Consider the following 21,141-nt stretch of genomic DNA (forward strand, 5'->3'; position numbering starts at 1 on the left):
ACTGTTGGTGCAGCCACTCTGGAAAGTAGTATGGAAGTGCCTTAAAAAATTAAAAACCTAGGGGCGCCTGGGTGGCTCGGTCGTTGGGTGTCTGCCTTTGGCTCGGGTCGTGGTCCCGGAGTCCTGGGATCGAGCCCTGCATCGGGCTCCCTGCTCGGCGGGGCGCCTGCTACTCCCTCTCTCACTCCCCCTGCTTGTGTTCCTTCTCTCGCTGTGTCTCTCTCTATCAAATGAATAAAATCTTTGGGAAAAAAAAATTAAAAACCTAACTCCAAAAGATATGTGCACCTCCATGTTCACTGCAGCATTATTTATAATAGCCGAGATATGGAAGCTAAGTGTCCATCAATGGATGAGTGGGAAAAAAAAAAAATATTCTATCGTGAGTGCGTATATATATATATCACTCATCAATAAAAAAGGAAATCTTGCCATTTTCTACAACATCATGGAAGGCGAGGGTATTAGGCTAAGTGAAATACATCAAAGAAAGACAAATGCTATGTGATCTCTGTTACATAGGGAATCTAAAAACAAAAGTTGGCTCACAGATAAAGAGAACAGACTTATTGCTTTGGGGCAGGGTTGGTGGTAGGGGATAGAGAATGTAAAGGTTGAAGGGTGTCAAACGTGTAGGCTTCAAGTTACAAAATAAAGGGATGTAATGTACAGCAGGGTGATTACAGGTAATATTGTACTGCATATTTGAAAGATGCTCAAAGAATAGACTTTAAAATGTCTCACCACAAGAAAAAAACCTTTGTGAGCATTTCACAATATACACAGTCATTATGTTGTGCAGCTGAAATTGTCTTACGTCAATTATACCTCAATGAACAAACAAAACAAAACGTTCTCACCCTGTAATGGTGTGTAAATCACTTTGAACTCTAGCATATAGGTTAAGAGGCAAAAGTGTTAAAAGTAATTATGGCTACAATATGTTAATGAATACACAGTATAAAGAGATGTATACTGGGACATCAAAATAAATTATGAGTACGGCACATAAATGGGCAGAACTTTGTGATGTAACTGAAGTTAAACTGTTACCAGCTTAAAATGGATGGCTGTAAGACATACGATGAAAGCCTCACAGTAATCACAGAGCAAACACCTGTAATAAATGAAGAATCAAAGCATACTGCTATAAAATCAAGTCACAAGACAGCAAGAGAAGAAAGGAACTACAGAACTGTAGTCAGAAAGCAATTAAGAAAATGGCAATAGTAAGTCCTTACCTATCAATAAATTCTCCAATGAAAAGAGTGGCTACATGGATTAAAAAAAAACAAAACCCAACTATATGCTGCCTACAAAAACTCTCAGAGGGATCAAAAAAAGATTTTCCATGCAAATGGAAACGTAATGATAAAGGGATCAATTCATCAGGAGGATATAACAATTGTAAACCTTTATGTACCATATTTTGGAGCACCTCAATTTAGTAAACACTCATTAACACGGGGGAGAATTTTAGACAGCAATGAAATAAAAGTGGGGTATTGAATTCCTCTACTATTAACAATGATGATCGATGCAGAAAATCAGTAAGGAAACCGTGGACTTAAATGACACTTTAGACATATATAGAAGAGTCTATTCAACAGCAGTAGAATGCATATTCTTCTTAAGTGCACATGGAACATCCTGGATAGATCACATGATAGATCACAAAAAATGTCTTAGCAAATTTAGGAAGATTGAGATCATACCAAATATCTTTTCTGACCAGCAAGGTATGAAATTAGAAATCAGTAACAAAGCTGGAAAATTCACAAAGTCATGGAGATTCAACAACATGCTCCTGAACAACCAATGCGTCAAAGAAGAACTCAAATGGAAAATCAAGAAATATTGTCAAATGAAAATGGAAGCACAACATATCAAGACCTATGAGATGCTGCAAAAGCAGTTTTAAGAGAAGTTTAAGAAAGACCTCAACTTCACATTACACCTCAAAAAACTAGAAAACAAAGACAAACTAAGTCCACAGTTAGCAGAAAGAAGGAAATACCAAAGATCAGAATGGAAATAAATGAAAGAGAGACCAGAAAACCAATAGAAAAGATGAGACTAAGAGCTTGGTTTGGAAAAAACAGACAAGCCTCTAGCTATATACACCAAGAAAGAGAGGGCTCAAAATCAGAAACGAAAGAGGAAACGTTACAACTTGATGCCAGAGAAAGTATCAGAAGAGACTATTATGAACAATCATGCACCAACAAACTAGACCACCTAGAAGAAATGAATTTCTAGAAATATATAACCTACCAAGACAGAATCATGAAGACACACAAAATCTGAACAGATCACTAACAAAAAGGAGATTGACAAAGTAATCCAAAACCTTTTAACAAACAAAAGCCCAGGAACAGATGGTTTCACTGGTGAATCTACCAAACACTTAAAGAATTAATGCCAGTTCCTCTCAAAGTGTACCAAAAAAACTGAAGATGAGGGTATACTCCTCAACTATTTTATGAGGCCGGTATTATCCTGATACCAAAGCCAGATAAGGACACTTCAAGAAAACTATAGGTTAATATCCCTGATGAATGCAGATGCAAAAATTATCAATAAAATATTAGTAAACCAAACCCAACAGCACATTAAAAAGATCATACATGATGATCAAGTGGGATTTATTCCAGGGATGCAAGGATGGTTTGACATACAGAAATCAATAAATGTGGTACATGTCACATTAATAAAATTAAAATATGATCATCTCAATATGCAGAAAAAGCATTTGGCATAATGGAAATCCTTTCATGAGAAAAACGCTCAAAAAATTTCTTATAGAGGTTATGTTCCTTAGTGTAATAAGGGCACAGATGACAAACCTACAGGTAATATCATACTCAATGATGAAAAAAAGTCCTTGCCAGAGCAATTGGGTAAGAAAAAGAAAGAAAAGGCATTCATACAGATGACATGATCTTATAAAACTCTAGAGACTCCCTTAAACCACTGTTAGAACTAATAAATGGTTTCATTTTATATGCAGGATACAAAATCAACGTACTGATACCAGTTGCATTTTTATACACGAACGGACTAGCTGAAAGAGAAAGTAAAGCAATCCCATTTACAATAGCTTTGGAACAATGAAATATTTAGGAATAAGCTTAACCATGGAGATGTAAGACATATACACCAAAAATGAAGACACTGATGAGAGATCAAAGATGATACATAATGGAAAGGTATCCTGTATACTTGGATTGGAAGAATACTGTGAAAATGTCCATAGTACCCAAAGCGATCTACAGAGTCAATGCAATCCCTATCAACATTCCAAAGAAATTTGTCACAGATAGAAAAAATTTGTTTGGAATCACAGAAGACTGCACAGCCAAAGTAATCCTGAGAAAGAGAAATAAAGCCAAAGGTGTCATACTACCTGGTTTTCAACCTGCATTACACAGCTATAATAATCAAAAGAGTATGGTTCTGGCATAAAAACAGGCACATAGACCAGTTCAGCAGAGTAGAGAGCCCAGGTTTAACCCCATTCATATATGGTCAACTAATTTTTGACAGGGATGCCACAAACACACACTGAGGAAAGGATTGTCTCTTCAATAAATGGTGCTGGAAAAACGCGGTATCTCCATGAGATGGCTATGAAATGGAACGAAACTGGACCCCTTACATGACTCACAAAAATTAACTTGAAATGGATCAGAGACTTAAATGTAAGACCTGAAACTGTAAAACTCCTCTAAGAAAACATAGGAAAAAAACCCCTCATCATTGGTCTTGGCAGTGATTTCTAGGATAAGACATCAAAACACAAGCAAAAAACCCCTAAAATAAACAAGTGGGGTCACATTAAATTAAAGAGCCTCTGCACAGCAAAGGAAACAACAAATTGAAAAGACAACCTACAGAATGGAAGAAAATCTTCCCAAACCCTCTATCTGATAATGTGTTTGGGGCGTTAACCCCTTAAGAATTCATAGAATTCACTAGCAAAAAATAAAATAATCCAATTAAAAAAGAACAATGGGTCTGAAGAGACATTTTCCTAAAGACAACAAATAGCCCATAGGCATATGAAAAGATACTCTATATCACTAATCATCAAGAAAGTGCAAATCAAAACTACAATGAGGCATCACCTCACACCTGTTAGGATGGCTTTTATCCGAAGAGGTAAATGTTGATGCGTATGTGGAGAAAAGAGCACCAGTATATACTGCTAGAGAAGATATGAAATGGTACACCTACTAAAGAAAACATATAAAAAAAATTACTCAAAAAATAATTGAAAACAGAACTACCATACGATGTAGCAATCCTAGTGGTAGGTATTATCTGATGGTACTGAAATCAATAGTTTGAAGAGCTATCTGCACTACCCCAGTCACTGCAGCATTATTCACAACAGCCAAGATGTGAAAACAACCTACCTGTCCACCAGGGGATGAATGGATAAAGAAGATGTGGTTTATATACCTATATATACAATGGAATATTGATTAGCCATGATAATGAAGGAACTCCTACCTTCTGAAAAAACATGGATGGACCTCAAGGGCATTACGCTAAGTGAAATAAGTCAGACAAATAAAAAGAAATACTGCACAGTGTCACTTGTATGTGGAATCTAAGAAGGCTGAATTTGTAAAAAAGAGAAGAATGATGGTTACCGGGGGCTGGGGAGGTAGGTTAGTGAGGGAGATGTTTTAAGATGTTACTTGCAACTAGTAGATAAATAAGTTCTGGAGAGCTAATGCACAGCATAGTTATTATAGTATAAAATATTGTGCTATAAATAAACTTCAAAGTTGCTAAGAGACTAGATCTTGTCACCACAGAAAAATGGTAACTATGTGACATGACAGAGGTGTTAGCTAATGCTACCGTAGTTACCATTCTGCAATATATAAATTATCAAAGCAACACTTTGTATACCTACAATTTACAGAATATTTGTCTATTTCAATTTTAAAAAGTATTCTGGAAGACTTATTTAATATTAATTTGAATAACAGAATAAAGGAATACCTTTTCAAAAAGCTTGTTTAGAAGGTGATATTTTCCTGTTTAACGCAGACTTTCAGAGGTCAAGATGCAAGTAATCATAACTCTGTTAGCCCAAGAAACCTGCAAACCTTACACCATGTGAGAATTTGACAATCATTAAGCATCCTTATTTGTTCCCATTTTTACATTTCCAATTTAAAATTTTCAAGAAATGCAACCTACATTTTATTCAATAATCCAAAAATACTTTTGAATAAAACTCAGGTATCAATCCATTTCAAACATATAAAGATATAAAACACCGAGTCAATGATAATAAAAGAAAATCTTTTACCTTCTGGATCATAGGTTTGAAAAACTCTCCTGGCTTGTTCTGAAGGAGCCTCGGGAGCAACTAAAGCCATGTCCTGAAAAGAAAAAAAGCCTGCTATCAACCAGCCACAATAATATCACGGCCTTAAAAATAAACAGAACAAATATGAGGCTAGGGTGAGGAAATTAGGAAATCGGGAGTCAGAAGATTTTGAGTGATATTTCTATCAGATGTGTGTGACTAGGTAAGTCACAAACTTCTCTGGGCCTTAATTGGACATTTTTTTTTAAAGATTTATTTATTTGAGAGAGAGGATGAGAGGAGAGAGAGAGCACATGAGAGGGGGGAGGGTCAGAGGGAGAAGCAGACTCCCTGCCGAGCAGGGAGCCCGATGCGGGACTCGATCCCGGGACTCCAGGATCATGACCTGAGCCGAAGGCAGTCGCTTAACCAACTGAGCCACCCAGGCGCCCTAATTGGACATTTGAAAAATGGGAATAATAGTGCAACCACAGGCAATTGTTGTGAGCATGATACTGAAGCTTTATATAAAAACACGTGGAAAATCTAGTATTAAATGATTACTATAAAAATGCAACCTGCAAAAAGTAATGACTTACACTTTTGCTTTAATCATTGTTCAAATAAAAAGAAATAAAACTTACAATATATCTAGTTTTCAAATATTTAAGAATTAAATCCAGAGATATGATAGCAAGCAATTACACAGAAATACATTTGGTATTTATTACTTTGGTAAACCTATTATAGCAATACCTAGCCACAGATCAATAATCAAGTTTTGCACGTCCAGAAGTTTAATTTTTCTTAACTCAGAGGAAATATCTTGAAGGCAGATTTCTTTTTCCCATAAAATTCTCTATCACGACTAATTTCTTTGCATAGTAAGCAATATTACAATTTATCAAAAAAATCACAGAATTCAATGTTATCTTAGACTCTTCACAAACCTTTGCTCCACATATTTAAACTGTTACAAAATTCTATCTGACTGATAGAAATCTAGACTCTGAGCTACAGTTGTTTTCCTCTATTCATAGCGTTGGCCTGAGCCTTTGTCTAAAATTGTGTTCACTCATACAAACCTCATTAGAGAACAAGTTTCTAACTATCCCCTTTTACCTTCTTGAATCCTCTTTAACAAGTTATAGGATAAAACTGTTAAATACAATTTGAAATGCTATTCCTCTGTGGAAATAAATTTTTATAGTAACTTTTGGCCTAATCACCGCCCCCCTCTTTATCTCAAAGATGAAGGAACAAAGTGTAAGAATCAATTAGTGTAGTTCTTACGATGAGACAAGGTGCTTCAGTTTGTATGGAAATAGAAGTCAAATGGAAACGGGAAAACAACAGATGCAAGCCCTTACACATATTTCACATAATAAAGTTAAAAAGTGCTATTTTATAACACAGTAAAATTTGGGAATGTACAATTCTTTCCCATTTACTATCCCTTGATAGCAACTTTTAGGGTCTCCTTTCCCTGCACTTTCAATATTACTTTGCAGATAACTGCATGTCAAGTGGCATGTTTTCATCTGGCCTTTCAATCCCTTTCTGATTTTATCACCCAGTCCTTCATTGCTGGATACTTGGACAATGTCTGATCTTTCGCTGTGATAAACACAGCCGCACCAAATAAACCTGAACATGTAATTTTCATACATGCACAGTTTTATCTGTAGGATCGAGCACCAGAGTAGGACTGCTGGGTCAAAGGAAGAATGAATTTGTAATTTGGGTTGATAATGCCAGACTCTTGGGTTATGTTTATTTAGCCTATTTAAAATAGTATTTCTTAAACATTCTTTCCTTTTTATAATACATCACCAGTACGGCCTTAGCCCTATAATTAACTTCGTATTGACGCTAGGATTGCCATGTTGTCAGCTCTCTGATTTAGGGAGCAATTACTAACACTGGGGCTATTATTATGATCCCCTAGCTACTTTTATCACTTCCAACTGTAATTACAAAAGTTGCTCCATGTAGTTCACTGTAAGCTTTAGTTTTCTTAACTATTTCCAACCCCACTTCTTTTCGATTCTTCCCTTTAGCATGGCTGTTGGAATTTGGGGATTCGTCACTAAAATTCTGGATGAGGAGAAGGTAGAGCTGCAGATGAGATTTTACCCAAGGGTAAACTTATACTGGCCCAAGATGAGGATACATTCTTTCTATTAACCATCTGCTGCATTTCAACCTTTGTTATTAGTAAGTGATGAGGAAAAGCTTAAAATGGGTGTTAAAACAGGACTTTGAATTATCTAAATAAAGGGAAAGGAAATACTGTTTTTCTCGGTCACAAAAGAAAATCTTTTCAGGGGAAGAGGGGGCAAAGAATACAGCTGAAGTATTACTTTAATATTCTTACAAAATGAAATTTTGGGAAATTACTGTTGAGCTAACGAGGAAGAGTCCAGTGTTAGCCACAGAAAAAGGCTTACATCAAATTCTCTGGTATTAAATATGTCAGAAAATGCAGGTGCGTGAAAGAACTGAAAGTGAACTACCTAATGCCTTATCTCTAAGCTCTAAGTGCAATAAATAAAAAATATGCTAACGTAGAGAAGAATTAAAACAGACTTAATGAAATGTTCACTGCATATCGCTTACCTCTGGTTATGAACATAAAAAAAACCTTAGGCTTTAGAAAATGTATTATTCTTGTTTGAACAGGCTATATATGCTGGCCTGATCTAGAAGATCATTTGAAGCTTGGGCACAACTCCCAGTGTACTCTGGTTTAACAAATGTTCATTTAGAACATTTGGGGGCTGGCGTACTTTTTCTGTAATGGGCCAGAGAGTAAATAGGGCCATATGATCTCAGCAGCAAGACAATACAATAATACATAAACAAATAAGCATGGATGTGTTCCAATAAATTATTTTACAAAACTAGCTGGTGGCTTCATCTGGCCTGTGGGCCAGTCTGCTGCCCCATGCTGTAGAGAATATATTATTTCCCCAAGTGCACTGGCACTTATATTCAACATCCTTCTTTCTGACACATCTGGGAATACAAAGGTGTCCCTTAACAAGTTTTACGAAGAAGATACTTTGCTCTCAGCTCAAAAGAGGGTAGGGAATCCTAGCTGGAAGGAATTAGCAGAGCTGTGGGTGGGGGACTAGAACTGTGAGAAAAGCCGCAGTGAGGAAGGGAAATCAGCCTTGATGAAAGAATGAATCTGACTGTGAACACCAGGGGTTAGGAGGTGACGGTTATGTATCCAAATAGAGCACATGGAGTTCTCCTAATGCTGAGCACACTACGAACACTCCATGCCTGCCAACTGCAAGATGCTCATAGGCCAGTGGGAGCAGGACCTGAGCACTGGAGGAGGCCAGGGCTGGAGAACCTACGAGGTGAGACACAGAAACGGAGGACAGATTACTTCAAAGATGTCAGAATGGAGGACTGCAGAAAGACACTGTGGTTGAAGTTCAGAAGTGTAAAATAAGTAGCTCCAAACCCTGGATGTGAGCAAACAACCCAGATGTGAACTACCTCAAGAGAAATTCCTTTTCTCCTCCCAAAATAAAACCCAATGGCACTGGTCAGGTTCCACATAATGAACCCAGCAACTGTAATGGTGATTATTAATAAAGTAAATTATGTCATGATCTTTTTTTAAATCTTGTTTTGCTCCTTTTGTCTCAATGATATACTAATAGCTAATTGGCTAAACTCCTTAGAAATTAACTGTTTTTAATCATACCACTCATTTTAGGATGTGTTTATGCTAGAGGGACAAAAGAAAAGGAAAAGCACCCCCCAACATTAAATTCCAATGAAAACATTCCAAAAGTTTTCATCCACAAATCAAAGCCAGTATAGTCTTCCCAACTGATTACTGGCTTGCCTATTTTGACTGTTTACAACGCTTTTAGATTATCATAGAAAATGATGTTTTGTTAAAGGTTGTTTATGTAATGTTTAAATGTTTATGGATGAAATCTGGGGAAGTTATAAAACTACCTATTCCCATTAAAGTGTTCCATGTTGAACACTTTAACTTTCCAATTTGATTTAAAATGACAAATACCAACACTAATTTTGGCCAATTTATTTCACTTAAAGACTTCTGAACAAGGTTCCTGGTTTAAGGATCTTGAACAGAATGATCCATGTGGTGAATCTGGCAATATATTAAATGTCAAATGTATTTCATACTTGCATGGCACGTTTGAATGGGAAGTAAAGAATTCATTCAACTGAGAAAGTGTCCTTTATAAAGACAAAATATTTTAGTGAGAGATACAACTGCTCTATTTTTCTCGCTGACCATAAAGGATGAAGTTAAAGAGAACTCTCAGTAACAGTTGTAGTGTGAGGAATAATGCGAGAACTTTACCTTTCAGGTTTCCATTTCTAGGACTTCATATAGCAATAGCTTTTATATATTTAATACTTTTGAATACAACTATGCACACACCCACAACGTTCTGAATACTGGCTGGCAAGCCTGTTAAATGGTAAAGACCTAGGTTGTATGTTTATGGTCACAATCTAATGGAAAAGAGAAAAATATGCTACTATATGCTTATGTTGATGAACAGTATTAAGAAAATTACCTCTTAAAATAAAATCCAAACATACATCAACCCCCCGCCCTCTGAAAACCACTGAGTTATAAATAGAGTTTCTAATGATGTAATTCCAAGTTATCCAAGTCAACAAGGCTAGCTGTAAGCATTTTCTTTTCTTTATCCTAGCTTTATTAAGCAGAACAAAATTTCCATGGGTATTGCATCTGAAACTCTTTTAGGTACCTCCACTGGGAAAAGATACTAAACCTAATAGTTATTAGTGTTTTAGTTATCTAAACTCTGATTTACCATCAACATTATTTTTACTCTAAAAGTAGTTCTCTACTTGGTCAAATATCATCAGATACTTTTATCAGAGGAATGTCAGAACAAACAATTTCAATTTAGCCAATTTACTGGCCAACAGGGATTGCTAAACAATATAGCTTTTTAAAATTATCTAGCTCCAACCAACTTTCCTTAACTGACAAAGTGCTATAGAAGAGAAGGGGAAAAAGAAAGCCAAGCTGTAATGGGACTATCTAATATCCTATAGTCATGAAACAAGTATCTCTTTTTCATGTAGTTCTGTCTGCACTATTCCTCTAATTATTCGCTGTTCACCATAAACCTTTTAAAATGTTGTAACATTAGCTATCCTTCTAAACACCTACTGAAATATAAGGCAGGCCTGTGTTCAGTTCGTTGGCTAGGTATAAGTAGCTCTTGACTGAAAAAAGGTCTTATTTAAAGTTTATTCATTATACCTTTCATCGTTATCAAGATAAATCTCCTAAGTAATCAAAGAACCTGTGAGAGTTTTACCTAACTTCAGGAATGATCACACATATATAACATTTTAGCTCGCAGACATTTCATAGTGCCACAAAGATCTCTTCAAAAGAAAAAAGTTAACTGGTACCTAATTTCCCTTTAAGCTTTAAGTAATGTTTCGCTTTAAAATCACTTTATATTTCATATTGACTCACACTCACTAACTACACTTCTGGAAATATTTTGGGAATCACTACGAAACCAATTTTAAATCAATTACCAAATGCTCTCAAGTACATAATACTCTTCAGTGCAAATGTCAGAAACAATTCAGGTAGTGCCACGTCAACTGAAAGTAGCTAGGACAGTGGACTTTTTCCTTATTCTTCCATTACTTCTCCCAAAATGGGCAAAAGCCCCTGGCTCTCTCCACAACAGCCCGCTGCTGTGTAGTGCTGATCTGTGTTGCATTAGCAGAGAAGTCAGGGAAGGAACATAAAGAAAAGCCCTTCAAGATTCTTTCTCCAAAAAAAACCACTCTAAATGTACAAGCAGAAATACGGCAGTAGGAGGAAATCTCCAATGGACATGATTAGAATCATTACTATTATTAATACTAATGAACGGGCTTCTTTTTCTCCCTATTGTTGTAACTATACAACTCACCTTAATAATCCTAGCCTTTCTCAACTGGTTTCTGCCAAAGAATTCATCCCTAAGGCCTAACGCTTTGAGTAATGACTCTGCTGGGTTATCTATAATCATTTTCTGTGTTCTCTTGCTTATGTGAAGAAGCAGGTGAAGAAGCTGTTAGCCTTTCAACTACTGAATTTCATGAAGAGAACAGCTAACCTAAGCCATTCCTCTCTCCGCACATGAATACCTACATAATTCAAGAAAACCTCTTTTCTGACTTCTTTAAATGGTTTAAGTTAATATTCAATGATCACCTGGATAAAAATCAATCAGAAAATTCCTCCTTATTTCTAAGTAAAGACTCTATCATTTGAATCGTTTTAAATTCAGTTAAAACACCTGGACACAGAGTAACTTATGGTGCTAGGTGGTATTGTTGTTCTCAATTTCTTGCGCCTCCCAGCCTTGTAAGAGGATTATTTATCAAGGCCTGTGGCTATGGGCTGTGAAGTACCTCTCTGGGAGGGGTCTACTTCCTACCCTCACTGACATAGGTTTGGCCAGGTGACTTCTTTTGGCCAGAGCAATATAAGCAAAAGTGACATTCTGCTAGCTCCTAGAAGCTTGAAGTGCCCACCCGTGGCTTTGCCAAGTGTCTTTCTCTTTTCCCTCTACCAGGAGAATTGCACATTTCTGACAGGCTGCTCCTTCAGTCCAGATCTTAGAATGAAGAAGGCACATGGAACACACCTGCAGCCACCATGTAAACTAAGAGAGAAATAAGCTCTGGTGTGTGTTTGGGGAGAAAGGGTATGGTGGGAGCAGTGTACCCAGTATAGGCAAATATGGGGTGCACTGTCTGTAGAGGATTTAAATATAACAAAACTCACCTTATTGAAATGCTTTCATAATCACCAACACATGCAGGGAAATCTAAATAATTCTAGTGGTCTAACATCCCTCCTGCCTGGGATGGACTGCTCTCATTGCCGCCTTTTTTTTTTTTTTTTTTTTAAGATTTTATTTATTTATTTGAGAGAGAGAGAGAGCACATGAGAGGGGGGAGGGTCAGAGGGAGAAGCAGACTCCCTGCCGAGCAGGGAGCCCGATGCGGGACTCGATCCAGGCACTCCAGGATCATGACCTGAGCCGAAGGCAGTCGCTCAACCAACTGAGCCACCCAGGTGCCCGCCTCCTTCTTGAATATGGAATAAATCACTGAAATTTCAGGGTTGTTACTTCAAGAAACTGGCAAAAGGAATTAAAATCTCATATTCTGGCTGGGGCTTTATTTTGCTTGCGCCACATGTACATTTGCTCTTCCTGTTCATAGGTGGCCTACCTCTTCCTCTTGTCTTTCCCTTCATGTATACTCTCTGACATTGATTGTAATACTGTAAGCTGCATAAAGGGGAATCTCCACATATACAGACTTTCTACGTTTCATATGAAAATGAATGCCTATGAAGATTACACTGTAGTCCATATAACACTATGTAATTTAAGCTTGGCAGGCTTGCATTAGTTATCAGTGCAAACTAAGGGACAACCCTGACCATACACCCTTCCCTCGCCCACAAATCCTTCCTTTTATATTATTTGAAACAGGGTTTGACTATGAAAAGTAGTCACAATATTCAAATTTCTAATACTCTTAAGTTTTATCAGAGCTTTACGGAAAAGTTCTACTTGTTCGTTACGAAGGTTATTCTACTTTCATGTACATGCTTTACATTCATGCCTTGGAAATTCACATTAAGCCTTCCATATCAAGCTAAGCATGCAGACACAGTAGGGTGAAGATGGTCTGGGAATAAAGGATTATTCCAGCTGGTCCCATATCTGATCCCAACCTTTGCTTCCTTCTTAGTCTTCTAGCACAACCAGTATGGTTCAGCCATACCAAACCAATTACTATTCCCCAAATACAGCATGGACCGTCACATCCCCGATCTCGTCCTTTCGCTTTATCTTTTCTCCAAGCCTAGAATATTGCCCTTACTTCATATTAAGTCAAAAACTTATCATGTCCTTTAATTCAAGTATCATATCCTGTGCACTCACCTCTGCCCTCTTCCAGGCTCTATTCCACCCTTGTGTAATTATTTGTTTTTTGTTATCCTAAGGGACAGAAAAAGTGAAAAGCTACGGAGTCAGAAGACTGGAGTATGAATCTTGGCTTTGGCGCTCACTAGTATATAACTCTGGAGAGGTTATTTTTCACTGGCCCCAGGCTATAAAATGTAGATGAGAAATGGTACTTACCTCACAGGGGTGCCCTAAGGACTAAATGAGGAATGCATGCAAGATGGTTAGCATAATGCCTGACACAGGCGCTGCTCAGTAAACGGAAACAGAAAATTACTACACCGCATCATTCATCTTTGCACTTCAAGAGGACTTAGTACAATGCCTAATGGTAGCTATACTGGGTCCTGTGGGAAAACAGGTAAAGCGCAGTTCACATCAGTGATCACAAGGAGGTAAAAAGCTGGAAGAAATTTTAGGGGCAATAAGGGAGTAAGAGAAGCAGGAGTCAAAACACAAAAGACATCAAGACTGGACCATGAATAATGAGCAGGATTTTGGTCGCATTCTGGGCAGAGGGTGACATATATAAAAACACAGAGAAATAAAATCACAAACTTGCTAACACTATCATACATTATATACATTAAGACCTTTTGCTCTATTCTGCTAGCCAATGTATCTACTGCAATTATTTCCATCAATTATAGACAGACACCTAGAGATGTCGACCTATCAACACCGATTCTAATTAAAACTCATGACAGAACACCTGTAGGCCTTTTTATCAATGATATTTTACCTTGTTTGGATAATTATATGACTACTGTCACAAAAAAATATTAGAAACAAATTGAAAGGGAAAGAGGGATGGCCTTCAGTCAGCAGGCTGACATGACTGACATGATTAACAAGCAAAATCCTAAAAATAAAAACCAGACACAGAAACGGCTGCCTAAGGGCATTCAGAGTAGTATGAAAGAGAAGGTAAGAGCAATTTGTCACTTTAAGGAGGCAAGAATATTTATAATATATTTTGAAACATCTCTGATAAAAACAGTTAAAAATAAAATTTATGACGGCTCAAATCCTTGGCATAACCCTACAGATAGCTGATGAGGGTTAGCTCCAAAGTGTGCTAAGCAGTTAGCAGTCTGTGGTTAAAAATTCACAGTTTTTCAATAATTTAAATAAATGAAAATTGCTAATTTATGTAGACTTCTACCCAAACTTTCCAAGTCATTCAAATACCAGATGCTATTCTTACGTTAGAGGATAGGTGTTAGAAGCACACATGACAAGTTATGACTTTAACTATAAAAATAAATACTTTAGGTCTCAAATCCATTTCCTTTCTATAGTAGAGAAGGCATGACATTGAAACATAAGCACAGACTCACAAATCTACTTAAGATAAATGGATGGGGTGACTAACTACATTAATATAGCAAACTGCAACATTCTACATGTTACAGAATGCCCACCTGTGAATTTAACCTGCCTTCCACGTTCCACGACTTTGACCCAACAAGGAAAGACACACAGGGCCTGAATTTTCTTTATAACAAAGTCTCTAAAGCATTGTTTCACTTTTTCTTAAAATTGTGTTTATGACATGTAGAGAAATGTATTAATGGTCAAGTAGGGCTGTCCAGTTTTTAAACAGCTAAAAAAAGAAACCTAACACTTAATCACAGTAGTCTTCCTAACGTTACATCCAAGGATGAACACACAAAAGGAGCTTGCCCTGGAGAAAGAATTCTAAACAGACTCCCAGTAACAGATACCACCATAAGAGTAGTCAGCTCATGCAGGAACAGTTACATGTTTTGTTCCTCCTTCGCATTCATTTCAGTTTCTTTATATATTCTGAGTTTCAATAGTCATGTGTTTTCATCTTATGTGTTCTTACCTAAAAGGAAAACTGCTTTATCACAGCAAAGGTCAAAGGTGATACTCTGCACACACACAGAGTCCTTTTTATAACCATAAAAGAGAACAAAAAGAGATGTAAAACTCATCCCTCCAACTTCAAAAGACAGTATGAAATGGATTACCAGGGAAATTAGTCACCGATCTTCCGAAGATGAAACTAGATGTTACATAGGTGAGTTCCAGCTATTTTTATATTGAACCAGCAGCTGTCATCCCACATTGAGATTGAAATGCACAATAAAAACAAAAACAACAAATTTATTTTGTCTACTACTTTATACACATATAATTCTAACAAAATCAAAAGTGTATTTTCAAACGTAAAGCCCTCATCTTCAATTTGCTCTAAAAATTAATTTCATAATTAGTTCCAATTCACGAGGGAATAATGAAAATGACCCAAATAATTTAATCCTAAAACCAAAATATAAAAAAAGGAAGACAAAAAATCAAAGGGAAAATTGATGGTTAGAGAGAAGAAAAAGGTAAGTGGACAACTGCCCAAATATTCTGTCAGGTGATATTTGGGCATTTAAAGTATATATGTTTCAGTATGAAAAGACCTGACTCCTAAAAGATTATTTAAAAATGTTACACAGCCTATTTTAACAATAAGAGCTATTTTTTTTTAATTAAGGGAAATGATTCAAAAAAGATTAAGTTTAAAAATATAGGTTCTGTGTTCAAGCATCTACTACTCAAAATCATTTCTTTTACCTGTGCAGTAAGTTCTTAAGTTTTCAATTTATCAAAAGTACCATGGTACTTGAATTAAAAATAAAAGTAGCATGGTATGATGACTTTTAACATACTACCCATACCTATAAGGCACACTCTCTCACAATGCACCGATCTGAAAATTTTATTCTGTCATGGCTCAAATGACTTGCTTGGAGAATTCTCCACCCTACTTAATGGAAATTAAGTTTCCTTCTTTGAAGAAGTCCATTTTCACCCACATCCTCTTATTACACAGTTCTGTGGAACCCCTGCTGCTTGATGAATCTGAGTTCCTATGCGATCCCTGCAGTTAATATTGAGGAGCAATAGCACATAACCTAAGTATAAAAGTCCCACTTATACAGGATGGTTTCTATGTATGTTTTGCAACCACATTCTCCAAGATACATCAAAGAGTACAATATCATATTTGTTGTTTCCAAGATACAGAGGTTTAATAAGAAGAAAGATCACTTTGTCTAAGTCAGATGGAAGAGTAAGGATTTATAAAATGTGGCAGATAGTTAAATTTAAAAACTTAAAGGAGATAAAAAAGATGGTTATAATCAATCTGAAGTTTTAGCTGCTCATAAAAAGTCAATTATTAAATTTACTTTTACCATTGATTTTCAAATAAGATTGAATTGTGAAAAATCTCTACCTACCCTACAAAATGTGTTGAATGATCTCCATGGGTCAGGAAGAGGGTTCCAATAAAATAAAAAAGTTATTTTTTTATTTTGGGCCACTGGACATCCCAAATATCTGGGTAACTTTATTAAGTAAACAGTTTGGCACTCAAATTTAAAATCACAAACTTTACACCTCTTTTAAAATAAACTATAAAGTTATTTTACTGAATAGGAACAATTTTCTTACCCATCCTCAAACCATGAACAGAAATTTTAAATATGATAGAGTATATGTGACAATGCTTATTTATAAATACTCATCAAAGTTGTTTTTATTCACTAATCTGGAGAAAGAATCTGTATGTGTATTTAAGTTGATAAGGCAGAAGAGCAAAAGCGAGTTCTTCTGTTTTAGTCTCCGTATAGATATTGAATACATTAACTGTTATTTCTTGATTTATAAGCTTAGAGATCTATTGAATTCTTACGATCAAAGACAACTTAGTATTCCTAAGTCCCCATCTCTCCCCCTTATTCACATATCAACATGGTTATATCACAGTTTTTGCTGAGAAAAATCTTCAGTGTTTTCTGGAATTCATTTGTTCAACAAAAATTTACTGAGCACCAACACTGTGTCTGGCACTGTTCTAGGCAGTGGAAAACAGCAGGAGATGAGACAAAAATCCTGCCTTCAGAGAACTTACTGAGAAAGACAGATATATAAAACAAATATATGGTATGCACCTAAAACCAGAATATATTAAAAACTCTTAAAATTCAATAACAAAAAAACCAACAACCCAATTCAAAAATAGGCAAAGGATTTGAATAAACATTTCTCCAAAGAATATATACAAATGGCCAAAAAGTATATTAAATAAATGATGAACATCATTAGTCACTAATTAGGGAAATGCAAATCAAAATTACAATGACCACTTAACACTCACTAGGATGGTTATAATAATAATAAAAAGGAAAGAGGAAAATAACAAGTGTTGGAACCCTTGTATATTGCTGATGTGAATGTAAAATGGTGTAGCTGCTGTGGAAACAGTTTCCCAAAAAGCTGAACATAGAATTGTCATATGACCCAGCAATTCCAGTTCTAAATATTTACCAAAAAGAATTGAAAACAGGGACTCAAACAAGTGCTTGTAGAGAAACATTCGCATTATTCACGCTAGCCAAAGGTGGAAGCAGACCAAATGTCCACTGAGCAGATAACTGAACTGTGTTCTGTGCATACACCAGAGTATCGTTCAGCCACAAAAGGGACTGAAGTAGTGATGATAACGTGCTGTAAAGAGGACGGACCTCAAAAACATTACACTCAGTGGAAGAATCCCCAACAAAAGGTCACATGTTGTAGGATTCCATTTATAGGAAATATCCACGATAGGTAAATTCATAGAGATTGAAAGCAAATTGGTGGTTACTGGGGTTCTGGAGAGAAGGAATGCTTAATGGATATGGGGTTTTACTTTGGAGTGATGGAAATGTTTTGGAACTAGTTACAGGTGGTGGTCGCACAACACCCTGAATGTACTGAATGCCACTAAATTGTTCACTTGAAAACAGTTAATTTTGTTATGTGAATTTCACCTCAATTAAAATATACCTATATCTGTGAGAATGTTAATGAAAAGGTGGGGGGAGTAAGGGGTTGACCTCTTAGAAAAGGTAACCAGGGAAGGTTTACTAAGGAGGTGACTTTTGAATACCGACCTGAAGGAAGAAAAGAATCCTGTATACAGACACCTGAGGCAGGATCATTTTAGGCAAAGGGAACAGCACGTGCAAAGGGCTTGCATCATTCCTGACTTAGAGGAAAGATCAGCGTGGCCAAGCAAGACAGGAAGGGGAGTAGTAGGAAATGTGATTAGAAAGGCAATCAGATGAGGTGAGGTAGGGCCTACTAAGTTATTCTAAGGACTTTGGCTTTTATGCTTAATGAAGGGGAACCAATGTAGGGTTTCGAGCATAAGAGTAACATGAAGTGACTTACATTTTAACAGGGCCATTTTAGTTGCTGAATTGAGAAGATACTACAGCTCCTCGAAGGGCAACAGCATAGTCCTCAGTTAGGAAGCTACTGCCAACGATCTAGGGGAGAGATTTCTCCAATTTGTCTTTCAATTCTTTCAGTAACTTTTCAGTTTCTAGTTTGTCTGTCAAATGTTCTTTCCTCATAGCCTCCAGAATTTCATGGATATAATAACTTCTCTTACAGTTTTTGGTTTTTTGAAGTTTTCTTCTGAGCCCTATACTGTCCTATACTATCTCCATTCTTTCTTTTTTTAAATTTATTTTATTGAGTTCCTTTCCCCCTATTGCTTTAAGTTTTTTTATTATGTTATATTACCATACATTACATCATTAGTTTTTGATGTAGTGTTCCATGATTCATTGTTCCATGATTCATTGTTCACCCAGTGCTCCATGCAGTACGTGCCCTCTTTAATACCCATCACCAGGCTAACCCATCCACGTACTCCCCCTATTGCTTTGATTTCTGTTTTTCATGTAAGCATTCCAAGCATTGCCCATGTGGGTGGGACTTGTAAACCGCTCTGTGGGGTTATGTGGCTGGGCCATTCTGTTGATATACCCCGAACTACAGTGTCTCAGTCTTTACTCTTGACTGGGTCAACGAGCCCAATGAAAAATTAATTGCTTTAATCATGAGTGGGTACATTCAACAAGAGCAAAGCTGCTGAGCTCTTTCTGAGACTCTACGATTAATCATTAAAAACACTCATCTCATTAGCTTTCTCTAACTCTCATCTATCCAATCCAATCTGTCACCAAGTCCTGTCAGTTTACCGCAGGAATGGATCTCTCAAATTTATGTACTTCCATTAATGTCTACCATCATTACCCTGGCCAAACCACATCCCCTGCTTACCTAGAATACTACAAAAGTCTTCTTTACCCACTCCCTAGGTTATCCTTCAGGATGTCTGTTTTCCACAATCAGCCATAGTCATCTCCAAAATGCAAATTTAATCCTGTTTCTTTCCTTCCTATTTCCCCCAAAACTATTCCCACAACCGATTTTTGCTGTCATTACTCTTTGAACAGAGTCTTTCTAGTCAAAGACCTGTTTTGGCTTCTGTACCCTCATCTTACACCTTGCCCCTTGAATCCTCAGTGCTCCCGCTCTTCTCTTCCAGTTTGTTCCCACCATAGTCCTTGGCTCCTATTTCTTGTCTAGGGAAGGCTTTTTTCCCTCTTCCCATAATTTCATCTTACTAATGCCTTGATGCTTATTGTAGACATCAGTTCTTCAAGGAAACATTCCTAATCTTCCAAAACTAAGATACATTCTTAAGAGCTTTACAGACCTGTACTTTGTCAGCCCTCATCATAGTTATAATTTTATAGCTTTATAAGTGATTCTTTGATGAATGCCTCCCCCATTAGAATGTATACCTCCTTAAGAACAGAAGCACATCTATTTTTGCTCACCACTGTCTTCACAGCACCTGGCATAATGCCAGGCACATACCATACGCCCAGTAAATTTCTGACAAATGAATATACACACGAATGAGGACAGTTGCAACTACCATCACCTCCAGTGTGTCACATCAAGAATTACACTGCTTTCCAAAAGCATTTTAAAATGTTAAATTACAGAACGCTTTGAAAATTATGACCTTTAAACATGCTTTTTTACTTAATCATAATCAGCACAAAGAGATCATCACATGAAATACATATCCATACAAACATATCGGTTTTACAGAAAAAGACCTCAGCATTTACATTACGCTCCTGTTTGTTGCAGGCCATGGAACATAAAGTGAGAGAATCCCCCAAAAGAAATAAACCCAAACTCAAAAATAAATAAGAAAAACAAACCTCTAGACTACTTTTTGAGTAACAAAAACAAGGCCAAAATTACTTGGTCAAATATAGAAATATCAAAGAATGATCAAATAATAGGTCTTATAATGTAAAGAACAGCACAATTTACGTATTTTCTATCTGACGAAGACTACATAAATACTACTTTATTTAAAAAAATTTTAAACTGGACCTAATAAATGTTATGAAGCATTACTGATCTCATTCACTACTTATGTGATCTCCCAGCTTTTATCTCAAAGGGAAAAATTCTTTATTTGCAACTCTTTTTAAAGAACCATGTTCAAACAGTCTAAATTCAGTTGTTTTAAAATACACTGAAGAGGAAGTACTCATGCTTTTAAGAAGCTTCAGAATGAGTCATGAAAAAATATTTTTAGAAGATATAAATACCACTGGAACCCAAGTGCGGAAAATTTATGCACAGGCTTTATTCATTGAACTAATGAATCCCTACACTATGTGCCAGACTATGTACCAGATCCAGAGATACAAAGGTAAGTACCAAAACAATTAGTATAAAGTCAAGACTTCTAAAAGAGAAAAAAGGTACTTGATATATGTGATTCTTATTATATAGTTGAAGACCCTAAATAGTTGAAGACCCTAAAATCTTACCATAAAATTCTTTCTAATCACTTTCTGCGTTTGTGCATTTTCCAATCAGGATTATCGG

At 36.5% G+C, this 21,141-nt stretch overlaps 2 protein-coding genes and 1 long non-coding RNA gene across 5 annotated transcripts in view; all 3 read right to left on the reverse strand.

Moving 5' to 3' along the window:
- LOC145721354 (ubiquitin carboxyl-terminal hydrolase MINDY-3-like) overlaps nt 1-21,141 on the reverse strand; it is a 287,265-nt gene that overhangs the window by 219,825 nt on the left and 46,299 nt on the right. The window lies entirely within an intron of this gene.
- MINDY3 (MINDY lysine 48 deubiquitinase 3) overlaps nt 1-21,141 on the reverse strand; it is a 66,902-nt gene that overhangs the window by 18,168 nt on the left and 27,593 nt on the right. For all 3 annotated transcript variants that reach the window (XM_081820656.1, XM_081820657.1, XM_081820658.1), the window contains exon 7: nt 5,330-5,402. In XM_081820656.1, coding sequence (XP_081676782.1) covers nt 5,330-5,402 — 73 coding nt within the window. The remainder of the gene's footprint in view (nt 1-5,329; nt 5,403-21,141) is intronic.
- Nucleotides 6,185-21,141, reverse strand: LOC145721654 (uncharacterized). Its single transcript, XR_014145480.1, has 2 exons — nt 21,084-21,141; nt 6,185-18,698 (listed from the first exon to the last, which is right to left on the reverse strand). It is a non-coding gene; the product is annotated as an uncharacterized LOC145721654 (long non-coding RNA).

The sequence above is a fragment of the Leptonychotes weddellii genome, chromosome 5 (genome assembly GCF_054177405.1).
Source record: "Leptonychotes weddellii isolate Sample4059 chromosome 5, ASM5417740v2, whole genome shotgun sequence".
Lineage (NCBI taxonomy): Eukaryota > Metazoa > Chordata > Mammalia > Carnivora > Phocidae > Leptonychotes > Leptonychotes weddellii.